General features: G+C 45.3%; 1 protein-coding gene across 1 annotated transcript in view; it reads right to left on the bottom strand.

The window, feature by feature from the left end:
* ATP10B (ATPase phospholipid transporting 10B (putative)) overlaps positions 1–19,006 on the bottom strand; it is a 102,731-nt gene that overhangs the window by 29,020 nt on the left and 54,705 nt on the right. The window contains exons 9-13 of the mRNA XM_040985302.1: positions 18,631–18,869; positions 7,709–7,900; positions 5,816–6,416; positions 2,747–2,856; positions 143–269 (exon numbers count right to left, since the gene is read on the bottom strand). Coding sequence (XP_040841236.1) covers positions 143–269; positions 2,747–2,856; positions 5,816–6,416; positions 7,709–7,900; positions 18,631–18,869 — 1,269 coding nt within the window. The remainder of the gene's footprint in view (positions 1–142; positions 270–2,746; positions 2,857–5,815; positions 6,417–7,708; positions 7,901–18,630; positions 18,870–19,006) is intronic.

Here is a 19,006-nt window from a genome sequence, read left to right as displayed (position 1 = left end):
TATGCCAAATACCGGGAAGGACACCCAGGGAAGGCTGCTAATTGAGACATATTTGTTAGCAGCCTCAGATTCAGGGCCAAGAATTCCCTTCCAACATGCAGCACTCCCTTTTTGTGTGTAATGATGCCTTATTTTTAGCTACCGAGTAAGGTGAGTTGATTCTCCAAATGCTGTGCTGTCTCCATTAGAAGTTCTTCTCGGTTGTCAAGGGCGGCCTCAGCCTCCTGTCGAAAACTGGCCCATCTCTGGAACTCCTCTTCACTTATGACCTACAGGACAGGAAGAAGTTGATTAGTAACGTGGAGTAGGTCAGCAAACGCTGTCCTACCTACTCCTTCACCTGTTAGTGTTTGCACTTCACTAAGGAATTAAATGAGGCTTTTCCTATATTTTTAATGTTTCTTTTCTAATTTGCATGTGCTTGAAAGGCAGACTCATAGGGACAGAAGAAGGAATAAACAGAGAGAGAGAGAGAGAGAGAGAGAGAAAGAGAGAGAGAGAGAAAGAGAGATCTCTCATCTGTTGGTTTACTCCTTAGACTGTGGCAACAGCTAGGGCTGGACCAGAACACAAACTGAGAAAGCCTCATCAAGGTCTTCTGCATGGGAGGCAGGGGCCCACACATTTGGGCTATATTTCTCTGCTTTCCCAGGAATATTAGCAGGGAGCTGGATCAAAAGTAGAACAGCCAGAGTTTCGCAAACTCTCAAAGGGCATATTAGCTTTGCGGGTGCTGGCTTAACACACTGAGCCACAGTGCTAGCCTCTTCAATGTTTCCTCTTAAAATGCATAAACCCATGAGGTTTTTATCCTTGTTTCATTATCACCAAATATCTGTTGAGCCCCATGTAGACTTAACACACTAGAAATGACAAAGATAGACAATATTCCTGCATATTCAGAAGCAAGAAATATTGTTTCAGTAAATGATTTCAAGGAGAGCTTTGCTGAAAATGAAAAGGTCATGGGGTACAACAGCACAGTAAGGAAATAATTTGGAGACATGCCGCTTGCTTTTTGGTATGCAGACAAATGACAAGATGACACATAAGCTAGGATGTCCACGATGAGGAGAAGCATATACAAATCTCTGCCACATAATGAAACTGGAATTGACCACATGACTTGAGACAACGATGGGGCGCAAAGCCGAGAGGGGTTGGGAAGGAAGCCAGAAAAGAAAGCAGTAGCCACATCTTGAATTCACTAAGGAACACTCCCCTGGCCTGGTATCAGGCACTTGGAGGTGCCCACTAATTGGCAAAAACCAACTAGAGACCATCTCTTCCTCCCTTGGAACCTCACAGCACTTTTAGGCTCCTCTGTTGAAAGACTCTGTTGTCAGAAGTGTCTCCTAGTTCTGGAGTTCTCTGCACAGCCCTGTAGGGGCACAGGGAGGCCTTTTGCTTTGGAGCAAAGCACATTCTTTTAGCGGAAGGAAAATATCCACAGATAACTTCAGTGGAAAATAGCAGGTGCTGAGGACATCATCATCGGGCAGAGTAAGCTCTCAACACGTCCCGAGACCTTGATATGGGCTATCTTAGTTAACTTCCATTTCTGTAAAACTGTATGAGGTAGGCAGCATTAGCTCGCCCCATCCTGCTTCTTGGAAAAAAACTGACATTTTACTCAACATCCTTAATTAAGAGACAGAGATAAAGCCTGCTCCCATCCTCTGATTCACTCGTCAAAATTCTGTAACAGGCAGCAGTGGGCTGGGCTGCGATGAAGCTGGATGCCAGGCATTTAATGCCTACCTACCCATGAGTGACGGAAGAGCCAACAGCTCATATCAACAGGCAGGAATGAAACACTGACCTGGAATCAAAACACGGGCACTTTGCTGTGGGATAGGAGCATCCCAATTGGTATTTTAACTGCTAGGCCAAAAGTCAGCTTCACATTAGCACCACTTCAACCATAACATGGTTAAGCTCACATGAAGAAGCTTGCTCTAGGTCACACATATAAAAGAGGTGCAGTTGGGACAGTCCTCAGGTGGGTCTGGCTTTAAAGTGATATGATTGATTGCTAAGCTTCAGTGAGCACTATAAAAGTGATAAAGGGACCCGGGGAATCTTTTAGGTATCTAGAAACATATGCCTGTCAAAGCACCATTCCTAGGTTCTTCAGTGCCTTCCTATACTTCTTGTAGGGGTGCAAAGATCAACACATGTAGACCATGTGGGCAGTCCACATGGCTACGGCTGAGCCACAGGTAATGGCATAGGGAGCTGGAGGGATGACAGTCCACTGCACGATGGAGCCGAATGTCTCCCACTTCCAACGTGTCAGGAACTACCTCATTAGGTTTGATGCCTGCCATTCAAGAACACGGACTCAGTTCACAACATTTTCAAAGGAAACCAGAAATCTACAGGATGATGTGAACTGCAAAATCTTCCCTCTCCCATTTAATTCTAGGCAGAAAACTTAACATGGAAAAGACTACTTTGAAGACAAATTTACATCATTAGTTCATGAGCTGTGGATTACGTGTACGATGAAAACAGGCAATCACAAACCATACTGACATGGGACCTTGCTGTTCACATTTCTGTCCCAGGTCAAGTGTCTACAGCATGGGTTTTCGTGGTGAATCAGCACAGACCAATCTTGATAATATCAACATAACCAACAATGAAGGGCTTAGAAAACCTAAAATCAAGGAAGAAGCTGTTCTGTTCTTGGCAGGGTGTGGCGGGGAGTGACCCTGAGCACTTTCGGGGGACTTGTGCTTACCTTTTTGGCAATGCACAGTGTGCGCAGGCCATCTCTTGCATACAGATCTAGATGCCTTTGGGTCCGGGCTCGGATCTTCTTCAGCTTATTTTCCACATCAACGTCACTCCCTGCCAAACAGTCGTTGTTGCCCATGAGGCCAGGTACACATGCCCAGCGATCCCCATTTCCCCTTGACTGTGGATGCTTTCAAGCAGGCCTCCCCTTACAGCTCTCCTGACTGTCAGCCTGTCCTGGAAGATGATAACTCCAGGAAATTTCAAACTGTCTTCCATCTGCCTCTGATGAGAATCCTACCTGAGAAACATACTATGTAAGGCGGGGAGCTGGTTTGGGTATTGTGCCCCACCAACTGCCTGCGTCAGAATCCCACAGGGAAATTGGAGATGTTCAGGGCCCTGCTGAATCTGGAGCCTGTTATTGTCGCCTCAGGTGTTTTGTGCAAGGCCAACTTAGCCTGCCTTTGAAAGCTACCCTCCTACTTGGAGACTCTATCCTTCTCCCTGTCATCCACTTGCATTCTGGTATCAAGCTAAGCCACAAGACAAGGATGGATCCCATGAGCAACGTTCTTCGCTGTATTGTCTGTTGAGTTAGGCTTGCTTTAAAAGACATTGTATTAGGAAAATAATTTTTTTGCATTTTTCTATACAAATAGTGAGAAAAATATTTCATTCTAACTTTCATAATCCCCTTTGTGAAGGTCTCCATATTAAATTTCTTTCCAAAATACTATGTCATCTTCTCTTGAAATGATAGTACTTTTATCTATCAGATAATAGGAATTTTTAAGTCTGGGTTAGCTGGTGTGTGGCAGGATTGATGCCATCATCGCTTCCTGTATCTAAGCTGTCAGACATCGCTTCTCAACGGAAGCACTTTAAGCAAGCATACTTCAAGGAGCTCATGAAAAAAATGAAACTGAAAGATAAATTCATTTTAGCACACTAAAAAATTCAGTGCAGTTTTCTTAAGCATTTTCTGCAAAGACTTCTTATAAAGCTGAACTTCAGAAAGACTTCAGCATCTTTCTTTTCTGGGAGGATATCAAGATTTTCTGAGAGACAGCATTTGGCGTAGTGATTGAGGCATCACATATCTGGTTCAACGCAGGCCTGGGTTCAATCCCTGGCTCTTACTCTTGATGGCAGCTTCCTGCTAATACACACCCTGGGTGATAGCAGGTGATAGTTCAGGTAGTTAAGTCCCTGACACCCACATGGGAGACTAGGATTGGCTTTATGGCTTCTGGTTTTGGCCTGGCTGTTGCACGTAGTTGATGAATAAACCAGCAGCAGGCAGGAGCTCTTGCATCTCTGCCTTAGGTTCACTCTGTCTTTCAAGTTAATAAAGGATTTTTAGAGATCCTAAGTAGTGAAAAGAATAATGCAATCCTTGCATGTAATGCAAAAGGTAAAATAGGTCTTAAAGGATTTATTTCACAAGCAGGATAAAAGGGAGACAGGTACATAGGGAGAGACAGAGAGAGTAAACCATATGCTGACTCACTCCTGCAATGGCTGCAACAGCCAGGACTTGCCCATGCCAAAGCCGAAGAGTAGAATTCCATTCGGGTCTCCCACAAAGCTGGCAGGAGCCCTCTCTGGGCTATCTTCCGTTGCTTTCCCAGGCTGACTCGCAGGCAGAGCAGCCAGGATTCAAACCAGTGCTCATCTGGGATACTGGCATCACAGGTGGCAGCTTCATGAGCTATACTGCAATGCCAGCCCCAAAATGCAATTCTTGACAGCGGGAAAAGTCTAACAATTTCTAGCAAACCTCCAATTTTATCCATGATACTGCTTTAAGGCTGTAATAATACAAAAATTCAGAGATCATTTTCTCTTCGTTCAGTTCCTTTGGTTTTGCCAGTGCCTAAGGCACAGTCTCTGCATGCTGCCCTGTTTACAACACTTGCTTTTCAAAGACACTGGTTTCTCAGCTTAAATCCTTTTGTTTTCCATTTGTGAGCCTTTGAGTTGACATTTGTACTTGGGCTGCCAGGAACCCCAGAGTCAAATTGCATATTCCAATACCATACATATATTAAACATGAACTTATTTTTTTCTTTCCCTTTCAAAGTTGTGCTTCTCAACTCTTACATTTGCATTGTGTAGGCATATGGTGTACTTTTTTTGAGGGGGCAGCATCTCTAATGCGGGGGTGGGGAAGGGGGTGGAGTACCGCATCTCCCTTGACTCAGAAATAGGGATTCACTTGTCTGCCAGAGTCTGGGATTGAAGAGAAGTAATTAGCTCCTTTCTCATTCTAAACACTAATCAATCCCCATGAACCTCTTGGCCCTGATCCATCGCTGATAATGCAGGAGGCACAGGGCTGCCTGGCAATTCGAAAGCTTGGCTGGGCTTTGCTATCCTGGGAGAATCATAGCCCCAGAACTGTCTTCTCCTTGTTAGCAGTCGGGATGCGACTGCACACTAATTCAGGCTGCTCCAAAATTGGACATTGATATGTAGGGACTCGGGGACATTTTTCTGGCTTGCTGCGAAGTGTATGAAAAATCTGTCTGGGGGAGGCAGAGGGAAAGGATGATAAAGAGGGACACCTGAGGCTTCCCAGAGGGCACTGAGCCCAGCACAGAATTCTGGCAACAAGAAGCAAACTCTGAATTGGGATCTCGGATACATGGGCCAGGAATTTGACAATGGATTGCCATCTCCTCTCTCCTGAGTCACTTCTCTGGCTAGCATGAGTTGGATTTGCACCACTCTGAGGAGTTAGGACTGTGCTGTACTCCAGGGGGTGTTAGTTGATGTTCTGGTGCAAGAAAAAAAATGCATTTTGGAAACTGGGATAAAGACAGTTAAAGAGGTTTCGCAATTACAACACACCACAGTATCTTCAATGTGCTCATGGGCTCTGTGGTCCTCCAGGTCAAGGAGCTGTCCAATAGAGCATTTTCTGAGCATCTTTGTGGGGAGCCTCTTGGGAACCTGTGCTTCAGTTGGTAACTGCTGCATGGGAGCTCCTCACTACCATCTGTTTGCCTCCTCCACCATGCAGCCCCCTCCCCTATTCTTGGAGTTCTGGTGTGATACAGCACTCACCACGGGCCGGGTCTTCCAGCAGGTCCATGATGACCGAGTCAGCGCCCTTCGTGTACACAACAATCTCTTTGCTTAATGGGTTCCTCACCACCACAGACATTCGCTTCCTGACTGAGTCGAAGCCCAGAGTGCAGAGGATGTCAAAAGTAAGGCAGGTACCCTGGGGCAGACGCACGGTCACCTGCTCAGGTGTCCGAGACACCAGGGTGAAGCTGTAGGCACAGGCAGCGTGCACGAGGGCTGCCTCGTCAGGGCTCTCTGCCTCGTAACATAACTCGGGCTTGGCCAGGCCTAGAGCCGGTGCCTCCGACATCTCCTCCATTGAGGTGGCTGACCCGGACCCCAGATTGTCACTGTGTTCCCAGGTGCTGCTCCTGTAGCCGCCATCAGTGGAGTAACCTCCATTGCACACAGATGCATCGTCTCTCTCATCTGAGTCTGTGGTGGGCACGTTGGCTCCCAAACTCTCCCCCAGGTCTGTGTCGGAGGGTGCGGTGGATGAGAAGGACTGGCTGAGGCTCAACAGCTTCAGTCTCTGGAACAGTTGCTGAATTTTCTCCAGGGACATGCCCAGAGACTTGCTTGAGGGAGCAATTGTGACCTAGTGGTGAAGGCAGGAAGGCAAAGCGTGACTTCCAAGGTAGGAAATAATGTCAAGCTATCCTAAGCACAATAGGAATGGGATTTTGTAGTGAGTGGATTCTTGGGGACTCCTGTAGCAATGGAGGAAGTCTGTCCTCCACAGGCCTCAGTTTACCTACTCACACAGTGACGGACTAAGCTCAGAGTTTTCCTCTGGCTGACACTCTGTTTTCATTATCCCTTACCTTTGCCTCATCCCTCTTTGACCATGAGCAAAGGCAAAAAATGAACAAACAAAAAGCAGACAAAAACAAACAAACAAATCAAGGTCAGACATCACAGTAAGAGTTATCCTTTCCCAAACCCTACTATGACTATTTGCTTTAGCTTTGTGCATAGTATCTCATTTTTTTCCTCCCAGCAAGCATATGGCATGTTATTACCATCCTGATTTCTCAATGAGGAACCTGGGGTATGATGGCTAAAAAAAATGAGCCATGATGACTTACTATGTAGGCAGAAGAACTGGGATTCAGGTCTGGGTCGGCCTGATTCTAGTGTCTAGGCTGTTGACCCATTAGCCAGCCACAGTCCCCTTGCGTGCTTGCAAATCCCCAGCTGGATGCTGTCCTTCCCACATGGTACTTCCCTGTCACTCAAAAATAATTTGTCATATATTTCTCCTGCCTCTTGATTCTTCCTGAAAACTTCGGATACCTTGCTGACTTTGCAGTGGCTCAAGTGACTTTTCAGGGTGGCTTGAATTTGGGAATAATGAAAGGAAGGTTTTGATTTAGTATTTAGCAAACTTTTCCATAGGTTTTGCAGCCACAAGTTATACCACCTAATTATTCTCATCAATGACTCACAAGGGAGCTTAACTCAGAGTCTGGGTAATTGAAGATAAATCTCCCCTGAACAGATTTCAAAGTGTAACTTTACGTAATGACCATTGGACTGCATTACTTTCCTGGGAAGAACATCACACATCATGTTAATTATTCTTTATCCCCTAGAGAAGAGACGGGTACGGCACTGTTTGGCGCTAGCACAGAATCATACAGAGAGGATTCTCAAGCTTTCAGCGACACCATTTCTTCTCTTCCTAAATCCAAGGACGTTGCTAATAGAGCACAGCTCTAGAAAGCACAGGAGACGTGCTCCAGATCTCAGAGCGATACAGCGGTAACACTGTGGCTGGGGCACAGATGTCATCTCTCCCCAGTCAGGCTTCTCCCCTCACCCCTATGCTGCCTTCTCTTTTTCTTTAAACCACACCTCTCTCCCCACTAAATCATCATTGATCCTTACCCTCTGCCTGGGCTCCGTGGTCGTGGACACCATGACGGAGTTGCAGATAGTGAGGGCAAGGAAGAAGTCAGCAATGGAGGAGGTGCTCACGAAGGAAGGCTGCGCAGGTCTGCGGTCGGACAAGGTCTCCAGCCAGAGGGCAGCATCTCGCACCTTGCTGAGTAAGTGTTTATCTGGAGTCACGTCTTTTTCCTGAAAAATAAAGGGCTGAATGAGAGTCTGAATGGATGATAAAGGAAGGCCCTGCCAGCACTGTCTGCATGTCTGGCATGGGATGGCCCCTTCTTCACTGCAGTCTTACATCCACGAGGTTTCATGCACAGGCCTATTCACGATCAACTTTTGTTTGAGTAATTCTTGTTGCTTGACCCTAAGGTGTGTATAAGCAGCTCTTCCCTCCCACAAACTCCCTCCCTCTGCTCACTTCTGCTATTGCTAGTCACGTTCACACACTCCAGCTGGCATCTAGCTGATACTCCATCAGCCTCCAAAGCAGTGATGGGGATGTTTACCTGGGCCGAAGGCCATTTGGATATTTATGACATTCTTTGTGGGGCACACAAACTTATAAACCTAAACATGAAGTCTGCTACAGATTTAATGAAATTTTGATTCTCACCTGCAGTTGACTTGGCAGGCCCAGACTCAACAATTTCATGGACCTTATCCAGCTGTGGGCCAGAGTCCCCACACCTGCTGAAAATCAATGTTGCTGCCACTCACCTCCTTTCTTTCTAACCTGGGGTGTATGTGTTTGTATGTGTGTGTGTGTTGCCCTTACAGTCTTCCTACCAGCACATGTTCTCATGGTGTTCTTTTTTTTACATTATTTATTTTTTTGGAAATGTAGATTCACAGAAAGGAGAGACAGAAACATCTTCCATCCACTGGTTTACTCCCCAACTGGCTGCAATAGCCAGAGCTGAACCAATCTGAACTCAGGAGCTAGCAGCTGCTTTCGCATCTCCCACACGGGTGCAGGGTCCCAAGGCTTTGGGCCGTCCTCAACTGCTTTCCCAGGCCACAAGCAGGGAGCCGGCATGGGAAGTAAAGTAGCCAGGACACAAATTGGTGCCCATATGGGATCCTGGCACATGCAAGGTAAAGATTTAGCTGCTGAACCATTGTGTCAGGCCCCATAATGTTCTTGACCTCAAAACACCTTTGCTAGATCTCTGTTCCTGGCACAATTCACCTGGCAGCCAGATTCTTCCACAGCATAGATTTTTGTTTTTCACTTCCACCATTTCTCATTTTGAACCCCCCAATACAGCTTGGGAGTCTATTTGCATCTTCTGGGTATATGGTAGCCCCACCTTGTATTTAAAAAATCCCCTCTAGTCTTCCAAGCTCCAATAGACCTCAGCTCAGGGTCTGGTATGATAGCATAGTGATTAAGGTCCTTGCCTTCAACACACAGGGATCCCATATCGGCACCGGTTCTAATCCTGCCAGCTCCACCTCTCATGCAGCTCCCTGCTTGTGACCTGGGAAAGCAGTCAAGGACGGCCCAAAGCCTTGGGACCCTGCACCTGAATGGGAGACCCAGAAGAGGCTCCTGGCTTCAGATTGGCTCAGCTCCTGCTATTGTGGCCGCTTGGGAAGTAAACCATGAGACAGAAGATCTTCCTCTCTGTCTCTCATTCTTTCTGTATATCTTTCTTTCCAATAAAAACAAGTAAATCTTTAAAAAAAAAATCCAGATTTAAGTAAGCACAGTCAGCCCAGCTGTCCATGACATCTTATCCAGCTCACATGAACTCCATCTTTAGAGCCCTAAGAGCATATGCTTGTTTTCAGAATGTCCCCAGGAAGCAGGCATGTGGAGTGGATACGAGAAGAGAGCCAAATCACAAGTGAGGACCTTGTGAGATAATGGTCCTCACATAATGGGAAACCCTGACCAACCTGCTAGGAGGTACCTTCTCTGCCTTGTGAAATGCCTAACTTGGTGGACCAGTTTGCCAAGTCTCCTCGATTTTTCATGGAAAAGCAGACAAGACGTGTAGGCAACTTTTCTCTCTCTCTCAACCTTTCTGTTTCTTTCTTTCACCACAGGTTGGCTCTGATACAAGACTTAGAATTTTTAACATCTTTCAAGAAGTTGCCACTAAATCATCAGGAATCTACTACAGACTGATCTAAGCAGCTATTTCGTCTGCCTGGGCCCTGTCATTGTTACTCTTGAGATCTGATGCTACCCTTGCTTCTCCTGGGAGGTGAGAGCTTGAAGAACCCAGAGGTGACTGGAGTGGAGGTAGTTGTGGCAATTTCTTGGTCTTCAATTTGCTTGTCACCCTGCTGTCATACTGATGTGATCTCTTCTCAATTAACTTTTCTCATATCCATGCTTCATCTCTCTGGAGATTAGGTAACAGTCTCTTAGATGAAGCTTCCATATAAGATCACTTCTGTCAACATTCAGGGTTTACAGTCACGTTAACATTTAGAAGAGAGCTAAGGTTTGAAATAGGCCAACTGAAGGCATTGTCACTGATTTGTGCAGGGTGAGGGGTGAGGACTGAGGGACTTTGGCGAATCACACCCAAGCTCAGAGTGAAAAAAAGGAAGACAACGCAGCAGCATTGGGTCGGCCTTTGATTCAGCAGTCGAGATGCTTGTTGGGCTGCCTGTGTTTCCTACAGAAGTGCCTAGGTGCAAGGCCTGCTTCTGTTCCCAATTCTGGCTTTCTGCTAATGAGCACCTTTGGGAGACAGTCAGGGATGACTCAAGCACTTGGGGGCCCACCACCCATGCGAGCAACTTGCCTGCTTCGGGAGCATGTCTGAAGATTTGTCATTGTCTCTGTCTTTCAAATAAAATACAAACAGAAAAGAAAGTTGCATAGAAAAATGTCCTCCAACTATGTTTTCTCTGACTGCTGAATACAATGACCCTGGAAGCCTTATTCTGTCCTCCAAGGCCTGCTGCTACAGATGAGACTCATGGAAGGAAACCCAGACCAGACACACTCGTTAGAAAACTCTTCAAGAATGCTACCCTGCAATGGAGCATCATCAGGAACGCACACTCCACTTGTTCACAGCATGCAAAGCCAACAATGTCCAAAAGAAAAGTTTGTGGCAAAATGAAATTGAAAGTTTATCATGTTACAAAAATTTTTTGAGAGTTATATATGTTTTTTATGGTCAACATTTTTTCCATGAATGTTTTGAAGATTATCTGTACATATGAATTTCAAAATTCAATTTTCCCGTGAACTTTGGAAGCACTCCTGTACTTCCCAGAAAGAATGCTGGTAAATTGCATCAAATCTGAATTTAATTTCCTTCCTTTGCTCCGTAAGCAGTGCTGAATCCTCCATGTCATGTGGTCTCATTATTCCCATCAAGTTTGGGAAGGGTGCTGACATTCTCCATTCTCTGCCACTGCCAACTTCACCACAGGAGCTCCCAGTGGTATAGCTTGTCCTAAACAAATCCCAACTTAATTGATACCAGTGAGATAGACTGCTGTGACTGCAGTCACCAGTGAGTCATTGTAAAGCCAGAAACAGAGATGGGTCTCCTGACTCCTAACAGCTTATTCACGCTCTCCTGGAAACGCTTTTAAACAAATCTCCGTGCCCATCCAGTGCCTGTTACCAGTTCACCAACACCCCTCCAGGAGTTCTGAACTTAGTTCTTGGAATAGTAATGAGAGTGTCCCTTCACAAATTATTTCATGTGTTCTGAGGACATCCACTATATCTCCTTGTCTTTCTATTACAACATTATCCCCTTCTCTAACTCTGTTTTGGATAAGGAAACTGATGTCCAGAAAAGTTAAATACCATGGTCAAGGTCACAAAGTGAGAAGGATTCCTTCAGTTGATTCTGACTGCAATTTCTGCTCTTCTCATGCCATGAGCATGAAGTGGCTTGGTGACAGTGTCTTGAGAGCCTGACATCCCGAACACATTGGGTAAGCTTGTACATGTCATCCTTAAACCTCTGAGATAAGTTCACAAGGTTATAAAAGGGACTTTGGGGGGAATTTTTCAGAAAATTGGCTTCCTCTGGGTGTGAGTATGCACAGAGGTGGGGAGTTTATGAGTGGGATGAAATCTTATTATAGACATTTACACTTAGGTGTGGAAAGCGGAGCCACGCCTCAAAGATGGCACTTGTTGACCATAGTTTCGTGGCACAAAGGTGGTAAACAGGTTTTGGGAAGTTACTGAGGATTGGGCCAGGCACGCAGGGAAGCTACGTGACCTAAGTCATGATTGGTGTGCTTACCACATGATGTGAGGAACTGTGTATGGATTGGTTTGTGTAATGTAAAAAGGTCTGGGTGAAAAATAGTTAAAAAAGGAGATTCTCCCAGGCGCACTTCAAGGCTAGAGTTAGAGCTATCGCTATCACTTCAAGGCTATTGCTAGCTAGTGCTAGGCTGCTTTTGCTTTACTGCAATAAATCTTACAAGTGCTGTAACTGCTTTCACTTTGCCACAACGCTTGAAGTCTTGACCAATAAACTTTTTTAAGAATCTTTACCGTATCGGGGTCTTGCTCGCGGGACGAGGGACCCCGATACTTAGGGAACAAACCTGGAGGCCATCAAAGCCTGCCCCCATATTTTCCTGATCATGACACCAAGTGTCAGAGAGCAGGCAGGAGAGCTGCATAGTTTGATTCATGGACATGAGACCAGATCAAGGACACTTCTGTACTACCTGACTCCCAGCCTCACACTACATATTACACTGAGTCAATCTATGCAGTATGTATGTACAAATGCAGACACAGTTAAAATGACTTAGCAGGTATATGTCTCATGTCCAGTTGCCCTGTACTTGCATATGCCAGGAGGGCCCAGAATGTCTCTGACATGTCTCTGTGCACAGTACATTTCAGGCATTCCACAGCCTTGTTGACAATTTCTTTTCCAGGATTCTACATTGTATCACCACTCATGAACTTAAGGCATGTCTTAGTAAAGTTATTGTTTAACACATTTCTACAAAATCATATAAAAGGAATATGATGGGAATGTGTCCTTGGCAGAGGCTTGCCTCTCTGCGGCACTGCCTGCAGTCTCACCTCGCAGGTGCAAGGAGCACGTGTTAATTTCTCCAGTTGCACAATAACCTGCCCCCACAGGACAAAGTTCTGCCTGCTTCCTTTTGATCCAGCCCACTGGTTTCCTGTGTGGGTTATCAACATTTAGGAACTTGAAACTGTTAGCACATGGGACAATAGTAGTACCCTGACCCACTGCTGGCCATTCAGTTACTTGATTCTTCTGAAAGGAAAGAAACAGAAAATTGTGGGACCACCACTTCCTCAGATTAGAGCCTTCTGGCAGTTAGACAGTCCACTAGCTGGATTAATATAAGAGCCTGTATTCAATTCCCACAAACCCTGTGTGACAAAAGTGATCTCTGAGCCCATATGATTCTCCACAAGAGTCCTATTCTTACTGAAAATTTTATTAAGTGCTTTCATGTACTTCATCTAATAATCATACCTATGCTGAAACAGTCATTGTTCTTCTATTTTAATTATGAACCAAATGAAGCTTACTGAAGCCCAATAACTTATCCAAACTTACAACCAATGTGCTGGTACTTGAATTCAATTTTGCCTTAATATTTAAATACCGTGGCAGCAATTCCCGCAGTTGAATGTGCATGCAGATCAACAGGAGATCTTATTAAAATGCAGCTGGTCTAGGGTGGGGCCCTGGACATCTGCACTGTGATGCTTGTGTAGCAACAATCTGTCCCTACAGAAATGCGCAGAGCCAATGGCAGGAACAGACAGAGATGTATGTCATGCCTAGGCCAGGAAGAAAAGGATGTGACATGGCTCCTCCTGTGACTCCAACTCCTGCATCTCTTTCTCATTTGTACAGTTCATTCCAGGTACACTCAAGAGCCCATTCTCCATTCCACTTGCATAGAAACTTTCCTCCTACAACATGCTGTGCTTCCCCACTGGATGCTCTTCTTATGCCTCTGCTTAACCTGTCATGTTTTTGAAAATGACTCAGACACTGACTCTTCTAGGAAGTCCACTTGTCACCCAGTGCAATGTAGCTGCATGTCTTCTGGAATCTTACTAGACATTTGCACCCACATTTCCAGCACAGAGCTCTGCCGTACAGTCATTGGTTTCCTTTGTGTTCTTCCATGGGGTTATAAGCTCCCCAAAAATGCAATCCCAATTAGATGTATATTTTGAGAGTCTAGCACAGTATATGTGAGAGTAAATGTTATTCACCAACTAAACAAATGAAACACTACTCTAAAGAAACACAAACACTGACCCTGCAAGGAAACAGATTCTTCAATTTACAGCTACTCAACCTCTTGAGATGAATCAATCAAAATTAAAAATGCACACACTATTCTCACCAACTTAGTAACCATGCTCTCACAGTCAAAACTGCAGAGAAAATGACATTCTTGTATTGACAGATGATAGCTCAACCAACCCACATGGCATTCAAACAGTCACTAAAAAGGAGGAGGCGGCTCTTGTTCATCTACAGATAATATTCCCTGACACTCATTAAGTTAAAAAAAATGAAGTTCAAAATTGTATATGTAGGCTTTCATCTGGGTAAAGGGTGTATTAATGGATGTGACACATTTGCATGCTAACATACGGGTAAAACTCTTTTGGGAAGGATGCACAGGAAATTTCTGTCACAACAGCTCTGGAGTGTTGAGGACCAAAGAAAGGATACACCCCTGCCTTCCATCACTTCCCCTTTGGTCCCTATTAGAGGCCTAACCCTATAGTTGCAGTATTACCAGGAAGCAGCCTTTCCTGGTTGGGGAGATGGAGGCTACAGTTTTGTTCAGGGCACTGATGTTTTTGCTTTGGCTGAAGTGGTTTTGATGATGTTTGGTTTGGATAAAGACCTAGGAAAACTCAGTGCTAGCAAATCTACACATGAATAGAAACACATAGATCATTAGGGCAAAAATTTCCCTAACCAAGACATAAGCCCAAGGGAAAAAAAATCCACTCACTGACCAAGTCAGAAGGGTGTCTTGTCTTCCAGATGCTGCCACCTCTGGTGAACAGGAGCCATGGGACCAAGGGAAGCACAGTTGAGACAAGCCGTATCTGCTCCAGGCTTGTGGAATCACTTCATCTCCAGAAGGATTTTGTCTATTTGGCTGCTTATATCAGGACTCGTACCTAACCCTCCAGTGGGAGTGTGTGTATGTGCGCTGACCGACCAGTCTGGAGTGACAAAGTGCTGCATAAATCTCTCCCAGAGTAAGAAAAGCACGCCAAGGTCAGGGAAGGGAGGCCAAGGGCCAGTGAAAGTCCCTTCCTCTCTAAGCAGTCTCTCTGGAGGAGGGAAAGGCATGCTGCAGAGAGGAGTGATGATACAGTTTGCAGAGATCGAGCTGCCCCAATGCAAATTTTATGATTAGCAAGATATTCTTTGGTCTGCTGGTTCTGGGAACCGCTGTCCAAGTGGCACTTTTGAACAAAGACTCTCTTCTGGAATCTTGGCTGCTTACAGACCATGAGAGAAAAAAGAAACTTCATTTTCCATCTGCCAGGACTATTATACTTTGGCTCAGCTCCCCATCCTTTTTGCAAGTATATTATCCACACCTTAAAACCACAGCTTTTATAGCAATTAAGTGGTCATGACTGATGCTTCCTTGTTGTTGACACTGTGATTCTTGTTAAATTTTTGCTTTCCTATTCCAAAGAAATTGACAACTAGCTTCTTTAAATTGTGGTGCAATGTTATGATTCCATCTGGCATCCTTGGTGAGGTGGGGAGTGTAGTTCGGGAACAAGCGCTGACCAAGTACACAAGGTGAAGGTAGTCAACAGGCAGTTGTATAGATTATCAGCCCAGTCCAGGTGCCAAATCAGCAGGTGGAGGGAGGAGTGTGGGCAGGTGGAAGGAAGAAGGGCAAGTTCAGAGGGCCTGCCAAACATGCTGGGCATGACAAACCAACCTGGGACTCCCTCAGAAGCTCTCTGGGCACTGAATCAACGAAGTGACCCCAGCCGGAGATATTTTATGGTTTGAATGAGAATCTTTTAAAGGAATACACATCTCTCCACTGCCCCCGCCTTCTGCCAACACCTCCAAAGCTGTGGAAGGTGACTGTTTACATGAATTATAGACTCAACTGCGGCGGGACGATGGTCTGTGTAGAGTGGATTTCAATATTGGCCACTTACAAGAATCATCAGAAACAAAGGTTCTGTACCCTTTTTCCTGCCTTGAGCAACTATACCAAAATCTTAGCAAAGAGTTCAGCCGCTGTAGTGTATGATAACTCCCTACTTCCTCTTACAATATTAGATATGGATCATTAGCCCAGGGAGAACAGCTTCCCTTTACCAAGATCATTCAAAATCTCCACTCTTTATCGATGTCTAAGACATGAGGCTTAAAGCAGTCAGTCCTCCAAATAACCCCCAGGCTGCAACCATCACCCTCATCTGGATGATGGGGATTTTGGGTGCCCAGCTCAGGAGGCTGACTATGGTCACAGAGCGGATACACAGGGAACCTGAGACCAGAACTATGCTAATACTTCACTGGAAGGAATCTCAGTGGTTCAACACAAATTTGGAGTTTGACTTGTAGGACACCCTAGTGAGAATGGTCAGGAAACACGAAAGGTTTAATGACTTCTTCAAGACTTCCAAGTAAGCCAGTGGCAGAATTACAACCTGAACCTGCATTTCCTGAATCTCAGCGCAGTGCCCTCCCAGACAACTCTCCAAGCATACCTTTATCCCATTAACCCCACACTTTTTTTTTAAGTGACCTGATTATACAGCAATACACTGCTCATAAAGAGAACACGTCATCATCTCCACCTGCCCACACAGTGTCAATTTCCTTATTGCTCCAGGGTGGATTCAGTGAAAACTTGCCATTGCAACTGCCAGCTTGGGTTCAGCAGAGTCCAAAATCTAGAGACAGCTCCAGGTGTGTGCGTGTCCTTCCCACTGATAACCAGTCAGAGACACTGTGGAGAAGTCACATGGCCTGGCTCGGGGCTGCAGTTTTTCTGGGCCATTAAGGTTGGCCAGACTGAGCAAGGACAAGGGGGGGGGGTGATGAGTATGCCCCAGTTGAGAGCCACAGAGGTTAGCCTCCTTTTCTCTCTTCCTGGTGTTCTGGGAGAGAGATTTTCAGGCACGTGGGATGTTCACAGTATTTAGAACTGGAAGGTGCCAAAAGACACATAGACTCTAATACCTAGGACAATCTATTGAATTTTATCATAAAAGTATTTAAATAAAGAGCTAGGGGAGGCCCTTCCATTAAGGAGCAGGATTAAATTAGAGGAAGATTTGATCACATATGTGTCCTGCTGTTACATCACTTGGAAAACTACAAAAGGAAACCACTCCACTTCTTCCCAAAGGCATCTATGGATGGTTTCTCATGGATGTTGATGAGGATCCAGCATCCTGTGTCCTTACACACTGTTCTACTTTTAGCCTAGCTAATGTACTACTGAGCATGACAACAACTTAACACATGAACTTCCTGCTCCCCCAAAGGTAGATGAGTAACAACTCAATCAGAAAACATGGTCCTAGCTTATGAACACCAGATAGCAAATGAAAATGCTTTTGATATCAGGTGAAAAAAAAATCCCGAATCTACTATTAACACACACTGACAGTGCAGAATATGTCCAGTACATGTAGTTATATGTGCTTATTCAGGGCAGTGGGGGAACAGAAGCCTGAGAGGAAATGGACTCCAAGTTTGGAGTATCTCTGTGCCTAGCTCCACTTCTGGTTGTAGTTTCCTGCTAACATGTGCCCTGTGAGGCACAAGGCGATGACTCAGTTATACAGGTGCCTGCCACCCACCTGCAGCCAGATCAAGAGGACTGAGTTCTCAGCTCCTGACTTGGGGTTGCCCCAGGCCTGATTATTGTGGGCATTTGGGAGTTGAACCAGTGGATGAGACATCTGTTTGCCTCTCTTTCTCAGCCTTAAAAAATAAAGAACAGAAGAAAGACAAGACAAAAGAGAGCTGGAACCTCTTTGTTCTTTTCTGCAAGAGTGGTAGATTCCAGATTCCAGATGATCTGTTTGTATGTTCTCTGGATAAAGTACAGGCATAAAGAACAGGACAGGCGTCAGAAGGCCCAGTTCAGGCCTTCACCGAGGAAGGCTGTGCAATCTTGGGGGAGGAGCTCTCTGTCCTCCCTGGCAGTTTACTGCTGGCTGCTGTCATGCACCAGACCAACAGGGACCATATGCAGAAAGCCATGGATCCAAGCTGCCAACACACATACCTGTGGGACCAGTTAGCTGACTTAAGGGAATGAAGTAGGCTGGGCAATTTTGACCGGTGTTTTCTGCTTCCTAACCATTTAAGAATTATTTTTGATTTCCATTGAAAAGTATATTTTATTCTTTTTCTTCAAACACAGAAGCCTTGCAGGCTTATCTTGTTTTTTTTTTTAACTTTATAGAAACATGAGTATAACAAATATTTCTAGTTCCTTTGAAGTATCTAATTGGAAAAACATGCATAATGAGCATGCTGCCGCCTCTCAGCTCAGACAGGGAGGGGCTGTGACACAGGGGACTGTGAATGCATGCCCAGCCTTGGGGGAGTTGATTCCTTCAGCGAAGCCCATTTCTGCTATAGGGAGATGCCAGCTCAACATGGACAATTTGCCCAGCTATATTTTCAAAAAGAGAAATGTGTATGGTCCTACAAAATGTTCTGATTTCTAAATACTGAGCATTTCAAGATAACAAGAATTACATACGTTAACAAAAGACATTTGCACACTTCAGCTAAGTCTACAGGTTGCCATTTTGAGAGCTCTGTAGGGTTTACATACTAGCCTTTCTAAAAGCTCTTCTGTTTCACATTCCAAAGTTCTCCTTCATTTTTTCCCTTACCCTACGTCACTTGAAATTCAGAAGCAAAAAGGTAGCAACTTACTATGGAGCTGCTGAAGGCTACAGGAGGTTGTGAAGTTTCGCAGCTCCCCACGGACTTTTGCCGGAAGTGGCCCTGGATGGGTACCCGTGCGCTCTGGCTCCTCCTCAGCGGCCGTGAACCTCCTTGACTTCTCACTGTTGCTGGACCCTGGGCACACCTGGCTGGGAGACGCAGGCAGTTGTACTGCGCCCATTCCTCACTGTCTGAGTCCAGCTCTTTCGGAGTCTCCAGTCGTTTGGCTGCAAGAAAGGAAACTTGTTATTGTACCAGCCACCCCTGGGTTGGGCCCTACTTGGGGATAGCCTAAAATTTAGGGCTGGGAGTGGAAACATAGAAAAATCACACACTGCTCTGAAAAACTTCTCATTAGGCTAGC

Source organism: Ochotona curzoniae, unplaced genomic scaffold, assembly GCF_017591425.1.
Source record: "Ochotona curzoniae isolate NIBS_2020 unplaced genomic scaffold, NIBS_Ocur_1.0 contig_1, whole genome shotgun sequence".
Lineage (NCBI taxonomy): Eukaryota > Metazoa > Chordata > Mammalia > Lagomorpha > Ochotonidae > Ochotona > Ochotona curzoniae.
This window is presented reverse-complemented; position numbering and strand designations above follow the sequence as displayed.